The 8,200-nt window shown below is 32.0% G+C and overlaps 2 protein-coding genes across 5 annotated transcripts in view; one reads left to right on the forward strand and one right to left on the reverse strand.

Annotated features, from left to right (window-relative positions):
- The window catches only part of LOC102671154 (puff-specific protein Bx42), a 19,989-nt gene extending 17,618 nt beyond the window's left edge, over positions 1–2,371 (forward strand). Inside the window, exon 10 of the mRNA XM_006607702.2 lies at positions 2,361–2,371. The gene's annotated coding sequence lies outside the window, so the exon portion shown is untranslated. The remainder of the gene's footprint in view (positions 1–2,360) is intronic.
- The window catches only part of LOC102670652 (IQ motif and SEC7 domain-containing protein 2), a 79,000-nt gene that overhangs the window by 10,238 nt on the left and 60,562 nt on the right, over positions 1–8,200 (reverse strand). The window contains exon 2 of one of the 4 annotated variants that reach the window (XM_006607698.2): positions 4,201–4,604. The exons of the other annotated variants lie outside the window; for them this stretch is intronic. Within the exon in view, the coding sequence (XP_006607761.1) occupies positions 4,201–4,391 (191 nt within the window). The 5' untranslated portion in view covers positions 4,392–4,604. The remainder of the gene's footprint in view (positions 1–4,200; positions 4,605–8,200) is intronic. 4 annotated transcript variants of the gene reach the window in all.

Here is an 8,200-nt window from a genome sequence, read left to right on the forward strand (position 1 = left end):
ACAAAGTATTCCATCTAAGAGGAAGAACAAGAGCGGTTGAGGAATCGAGAGAGAGAGAGGATACTGGCGGAGCCACTTTGATTAAAAAACACGGAGCCAGGTGTTGAGCTCCGTTTGTTGTATACGCACGCACACGCGTGCAAGCGAGGCAATAGCACGCGTACATCCACCGGCACGAGCTTCGTGCAACAGCCGACAAGCAGATGTTTCGACTCTTGGGAGGCTTTAAAAAAAAATTCCACCCTGCCTCTCAATATATTCCAACGAAAGAACGAAAGACCGCCCTCTAATGCCATCGTTTCTACGAGAAACTTGTTTGTTCCGTGTACATATATATATATATATTTGTGCACGTGAAAATGCAATAAAACGCAATATCTGCTTCACCATGCTGGAGATCGCGCATAATGTTTGAGAATTACGATAGTGAGATTTCTGTTCCCTAGAATGTTGAATCTTGAGTAGAAGTATTGAGCTAATAATATCAATTATGAATTGGAATTAATTGAATTCTTTATATCTAATCTAAGTGTTGTCTTAATTGATTTCGATACATTCTAGAACGAGATTGGAGAAATTAGGTTAGGTTTTTGAATAATAACAGCTTTGGAAAAAAATAAAATATAAATTCTTCAAACAAAGTGATCCTTAATTTTTTCCACAATATTAAGGATCCAACTAACGAAACAAGTTTAAAAAGAATTTTTTACCGACAATCGATAACAGCTTGATTCTAGGTAACCAGGAAATTAATTCAATCCATTTCATTTTCTTTTAAAAAAATATGTATATATATATATCTCCTTTGAAAAGCAAATCGAAATAGCATCGCGACGCAATGGAAAATGTTGCATTCACAGGAGTGAAAATAATAGCCTCGAAGCGGAAAGTGAATACGAGTCTCTCTCAACCGACTCGTCGTGGAAAACAAACGCCCTTTCATCGAGCCTGCTCTCGCAGTTTGCGCCCTCGATAAATTCTTAGAAGCGACTTCTCTATTGTCTTAGAGCGGCGTTTGACGTTGGACGGCGTCTACTTTATCGCGGCAGACGAGAAAAGAGAGAGAGGGGGAATTGAAGAGAGATGTTCTAGCGCATAGCCACTCGTGCGTTCATAGCAAGACAAAACCCTCAGACGCGTAGGCTTCAGGTGGAGTGCATCAGCTGCCACTTGGACACGCGCCATAGAAACCTCTACTGTGTTTCCTTATCCTTTTTTTTCTCTCCTTCTTCTTCTTCACTCTCTTCCTTCCTTCCTTCCTTCCTTCCTTCACTGGTAGAACTTCACTTGCGTGGAATAGAGCAGATCTCGACTGGTTCAATTTAGAACTGTGCGTGGAAGATCGTAACGCTTTGATTTCAATTTCTCCACTTCTAGTTTTTTATTTTACAACTTTTTCTTCTTTTTTATCTTGTATATCCTGCTCTGTTAGCAAACAGAGCAATTTTCTGTTTTCTGTGAAATCGCTTTCACGGAATTAATTTATTCTTTACACGAAACTTTCATAGTTATTATTTATTTCAATATTGTCATCGATTATCAAGCAAAGCAATATTATAAATTAACATTACTATAAATTCGACTTTTCTATACTCATTTATTCACGATTGACAAATCTTAAAAACTTAAAACAAGGAATTCAATTTCCTAATATTTAATCCTTTTGTTTCATCATGAAATTGTACAAATTTTTTTTCTACACTCGATTTAATAAATCTCGAAAGAGATTTTTCCCCCGGCCGAAAGAGATTCGGAAAACTGGGGTTCATTGAAGACAAAGATAGAAAAGTGGACGAGGAGGCGCAATCTCTCGTGAAATCGCGCGATTCACGTTACGTGTATACGGGAAATTAACGTCACGTAATTAAACGGCGTCGCGTGCAAAAGTGGATTCGTGTGCGAGGTACTCGCTCGGTGCTCACGAGAATTCTCCTCCCTTTCTCTCTGTGCGTTTCTCCGCTTGAAATCTCCGCGTAGATTTCGAGAAAGAAAAAGAAAAAAAACAAGAAGAAAGAAAAGGGAGAATCTTTTGTGAGCGTTCTTTTTTTTTTTTTTTAAAGAGGCAACGGCTGTTTTAAATCGGGAAACAAGCTGTTCAAAAAGTAAACCATTGCGCCTTTTCACGAATCATTTCGTGCTAAAGAAGCTATTTCGTTAACAGGTTCGCTTTTCAAACGGTTGTTTCACGGTTCTCTGCCAACTTTGGATATTTTATATTTATAGACACCTGGCATTACGCAATCGATAATCATATGCATTCTAATTATATAACTAGGAAGAAGGATCGATTATAACGTATATGATTACGTATATTTTTCCAAGTATTTGTTTATAAAAGTTTTTATAAAAATTTGTCAAAGTGATTTTTCCTGAAAAAATATCTTTTTAAATTAAAATATTCCTCCTAGTTTTACAAAGTTAATATATACGAGAGATAAAACAAAAGAGAACGTAAATTTTTATAGAAAATGAAAGGAAATATAATAATTTAAAAATATACGAATGGAACTTTGTATGTTCGATCGCCTGCGAAAATTTATAATTCTATAATTTTTGGGATCAGATTGGAATAGAAAATTCTGTAAATTTAAATAAAAAAAGGATCGAAAATCGTAATATTATTTAACGAATTGTTTTGTTAACGATGAAATTGCTTCAAAAACATTTTCTCGTTTTTTTCCCCCTAGTTTTGCTCGAGAGAGCGGGAACAGCAGCAATGCTGATAGTGCTCGCGTGCTACTACTAAAGGAAATTATTTCACGCAACTGAGGGATCGTTTGAATCTGCGAACACGCGCTAGCAACCGTTAATGGCAATCAACGGTTGTTAATTGTTCAATGATAATTAGCCGAGACGCGAAGAAGCGGAGTTGTGGTAATGGAGCACGCCTTGATAATTTCTTTAATGAATTCGGGACACATCGTGCGTGGCTTCTTCCGTGTGATGAAAATCAACCAGCCCCCTTTTCGTGTCTTGTGTCGATAACTGGTTTCTTTTTTTTTTTTTCTTTGTTCATTTAGAGATATAAAATAATTTTTATAATAATCTACTCGAGATAAAATCGTACGGTAAATTTGAGGTTAACACAAGTTGAATTGAATATTTAATTAGGAGGAGGTAATCAAGCGATGTAAGGAATGTTTAAGTTGGAAATTAAACAGTTTGGAAATTAGAAAGAGAAGAAGAAAGGTTACTAAAAATTTGAAGGATGGAAATTCCTAGGACAAAACAGACGAATCTAGGGAATTCTCTTATTACAGAGAATTGTAATTTTTAACAAACAAATTTAGAATCGAACTCTGAAGATCGATTATTAAATTGAAAATTTAAAGTATTGAAAAATGAAGAGATTTATTTATTTAACGAAATTAATTGGAACATTGATGGTGGAAATATTTTGAGAATCAAAGTTAAAAGTAAATGCGAAATTGTATGTCGATATTTATCACTCGAGTACAATTTAATATCTATTCGACAAAGATCCTTTCCCTCTTGTACCCGATTTATCTTTAGCAGAATTAGAAGATAAAATTGCACTCGAATATTTCATCGTGTATATTTCGAGAGAAGATTTACGCGTGTAAAATATCACGTGGGAACGCGATCCACACTCGACAGATATTCTGTTCCCTTTTATGCATATAATTAACGCGAATAAGTCACAGCAGAGCCCGGTCTAGAGGGGTTCTTTGGGTGAAAAATTTCCATAAAATAGCCGGAAACTGTTTGCGTAACTCGAGCCTGTGTAGCGCGAGCTCGAAACGAGCCATCGCCCGGAAGTGAACCATGAATTAGGACACGCTGCGAATTACGAATCATAAATTATATTTATACGATTGTTCAATTGTTCAATCTTACAGACGTACTCTACGTCCCTTTCCTTTAATTTCTTTCAATAAATTACACTTAGACTCTCGTTGCGGTTAATTTTTAGTTAGTTTTCTAGAGGGTTCTAGAGAGTGACTGAGTATCTGGTAATTTGTAAGTTTCAAACAATAGAGAATTTTTTATTCTCGGAATCCTGTAAATTAAAGATAAAAATATCGTTCCAAATATTCAAAGATTAAATAATAATAATAATAATAGTGGAAATGGTAAGGTTGATTTCATATTAATGAAAAAAATGATAATAATAATAATAATGACGATGATCATTATCGACGTATTATAAAGATATATGAAGATATATAGCATAAGTACCGGTTGATGAAATTGGTAGGCGTGGAATAGCCCATCTGCAGCCTTGATCTGATCACCTTCTCCTGAACGGTGACAATCCTGGAACTCTTAGAGCTCTGGTGCACCTTAGTGGTTCTGATTACTTGGTAACAGTGATGTTTCGTTTGGGTGTTGACCACCCTGTCGCTTCTTGGCTCGATCATCATGAACATGATTACTTTCACTGATCACCACCAATCACTTTTATCACAGAATGTGGTCTCGCTGTTTATCACTCCCTCCCTCACTTTCATATTTTTATCTCTTTTTGTTATTTTGTATATACCACCGTCTTTAATTACCGATTATCACAATATTCTTTGGTTTGTCTCGTAAATATCGAAAACGTCTTAATTATTCGAGATACATTTCGGTATCCAATAGACCTGAAGTTTGTAGAAAGGTAAGAAAAATTGTACATTTTTGATATTTTTCTTTCAAAAAGAAAAAAAAAAGAATGGAAAGAGTACAAAGAACGAAATATCTGACGACTTTAAAATAAATAATTTTCAAAGAAAAGGACGAAAAATTATTTTTTTAAATTTCTTTCTTCAGAAAAGAGGATAAAAGTTCGAGCGATAAATTGTGATTAAAGTTGGCAGGATTTCTAGTGGAAACTAGGGAAGTCAGAAGTTTAACTTGGATATCGAAGAGGTTGCTTGAAATTTTAATCATGGTACTTAGTAGTTGGTTTGTAGATACTTAGTAATTGATTTGATTAATTGAATGCTTAGGAATTATTTAACGTGGAATAAATCGAAAAGCACTTCAGAACTATATAACTAAATATAAAATTTAGAAGTTTTTTAAAAACTTTAAACTTTAAAGAGTTATATAATTATAATTTAATAATTTAGAAAATATTTAATATTATTTAGATAATTATCTAATTTTCTTTATAATTCTAAAAATATAATTTCCATTTTTTTTCAGTTCACCTACTGCACGTTAATTATAAAAACACTCGATCTGAAAGAACAGAAGCAGAATAACTTTTTTTATCGTCAAAATCGACAGTATTAATTAACATTTTTTAATTCAATGAAAAACACGATTATCATACATTTCAATGAAACTGTAATATCGACTAAATTTAGCATCGTGTCGATGCTAAGAAGAATATTTATCAGTCGCATTAAATCATTCGCTCGAAGAAAGTTCATCTCCTTAATAGATATAATATTTTTTTACAATTACTTAATAATTAACTCTCGTATTGTATTCGAATTTATATCTTTCTTCCTTCTTCTTTTCTATTATTTGTTGTTTGTTAAGAATGAAACTGCTTAATATGAATGAAAAATATCGTTTTCACTGATGCTTTTTTTCCCGATTAATTAACCACCACCGATCGCGACTTTCTAACGACAATAATGAATTAATATACATGAGCGTGGACCGGATAATAGGAATGAAATTACTTTTTCATTTCGCAATCGATTTTCGTAATCTTCCGTGAAAAAGGCCAAACTTTCGAAAAATGGTTAGATGATAGAAAAATAAAATTAATTCTTGATATTTATAAATTAAAAAAATTAAAAATTTCACATTTATAATCGAAGAATCTAAAATATAAATTAAATATGTAATAAAAATGTCCAAATATATAATAAAAATAAAAAAAAAAAAAAAAAAGACGAGATTGAAATCATAACCTAACTTTCCATGGCGAAATTTGTCGCATCTATTCCGATAATAATCAGACTTTTATTTTCTTCCATTATTCTTCCATTATTCTTCCATTATTCTCCCATTGTGCCCGATTTCCATTGGATTATTAATTTATACGAAAACGATTTTCCGTCACTGCTTTATTCCCTGTAATTAATCGCGTTTTGTTGGCGACGCTCGAATTAAATCGTTTTTGTAATCTCCCGCGAACACGTTTAAACATGGCCGACGCACACCGAAACATCTCGTCTCTGGGTATAATTAATGATACAGCTTATGATACTTAATTGTATTCGATAATTACGATCTTATTGTACCTTCTCATCGTCATTTACGTCGACGCCATAATTAGCTTTTTCTATTTTATTTAATCACTCTATTGTTATTAATCTCTGTATTATATTCGCATAATATAAATATAAGGGAAAATTAAAAAAAAAAAAAAAGGAGAAATTTAATTTTGTGAACATCTGTTTAATATATTTTTTTTTTTTTTCATAAGATCAATACTGAATAAAATTGCAATCTCAATCGTAAAATAAAATCTTCTATCTATGTTTTACTTCAAAGATTAATTGACTCGATTGATAGATCAGCATAATAAAAAAAAAAAAAGAGAGAGAGAGAGAAACGATGTTTGTTTTAACGAATTTATAAGCATCGAAACACGCAGGAATTTTTTTTACCGCGTTAAAATACGGTGATCACCATCGGTGGCTCATTGCTATTCCAACGCATTTTTCGTACGTGAGGCCTCGATCCAGTTAAAGAGGAACAAACGGTATCCACTGACACGTTCTAGTTACACGAGCATAAGTTAATTGTATGCGAATGATTTTTTTCTTTTTTATATAATCGTGTCAACGAAGTGGTGGCATCGAATAAAAAGAACCTCTTGAAAACTTGGTGACTAATTTCAATTCGATTTTAATATTCAACTGTTCCTTTGAAATTAATTTTAATTAAAAATATTGCGTAACTTTAAGGAGAGAAGGAACAACGAGAGTTTTAATCTCGAGGAAAACAGAGCTGGTAATAAGATATTGAGTGAATAAAGATTTTGTTAATTTCGTGGTACAAAAGAGTGGTCCAAAGGAGATCATCCCCTGAGAGATTCTCTTGATATAATTTAAAATTAAGTTCTTTGTTTTTCATTCTATTTTTGATCCTCGAGAATTGAATTATATAATCGCAATATTTTGATTTAAGTTAAAATATCGCGCATTAAATATAATAATTTATAATTTATATTTTAAGTTCAAGATTCAAGATTCAAGATTCGTTTCTTTCGATTTTGTTTGTTTCGACACGTTTTACGATTGGTATAAAATAATATAAAATATTCGATTCGTGTGATGAATAATGGATGGCAAAAAAAAAAAGAAAAAAAAAGAAAAAAAATTGATTGATTAACTCGATTCGATGTTTTTTTAATTACTTTTAACGGGACGCTCCTTATCCACCCATTGCACGTTTTTTCACTTTTTCATTATTTTAATTTTAAAACGAGGAAGGGAAGCGTAAACGAAGCGTCTTTAATCCTATTATCTCTCATTTAAATATTATCTAAATTTGCCAAGCATTCGGTAATGCGTCCCCATGGAAACTCCATTAACGAAGATAGCTGACATTTTCAAGATGAAGCACGATAATTTCAAAAAATTTATTGTCTCAAATATTAATATGTTGCTTATTAAAAGAAAGAAAAAAAAAAAANAAAGCAGACTACAAATACTTCGAGGAGAACGAAACGCATTAATGATTACAAAATTAAAATTCATAAGAACTATACAAGAAGAAGATACGCTCGTTTCTGTTTAGGAATAAATTCTACTCTTTTTTGTTAACTCTTCGAGCATGGTAAATTTCTTTGAACGGGGAAGAAGACTTGCAAATTTAATTAAAACTCGTTAAAGATAAATAATAACAATGAAATAATGTTTAAAAACAACGTTACGCCATTGAAGCGAAAATAAAAAAAGATAGAATATCTTCTACAAAATATTGCGCCAGATCGAGAACACGAAAGGGATTTGCATAAAGAGAAAATAGATTCATTATTATCGAATTTTGCAAAATTATAAAATCTAAAAAAAGAAATAATTAAACAAGTTAAAATATAGAATTCAATTATGAAATAAATGTAATAACAAAATTTGCAAAACATTCTTAACCTTTACACATTATGTACTTGAACGATTAAACAACGAATTAAGAAAAAAAAAAATATTTCTTCGTCGTTAACAATTGATAGAAAAAAAAAAAAAAAAAAGTTTTCTTAAAAAATTTTCCTAGAAAGGTGAAGGAATTA

This window comes from Apis dorsata, unplaced genomic scaffold, assembly GCF_000469605.1.
Source record: "Apis dorsata unplaced genomic scaffold, Apis dorsata 1.3 scaffold_10, whole genome shotgun sequence".
Classification (NCBI taxonomy): domain Eukaryota; kingdom Metazoa; phylum Arthropoda; class Insecta; order Hymenoptera; family Apidae; genus Apis; species Apis dorsata.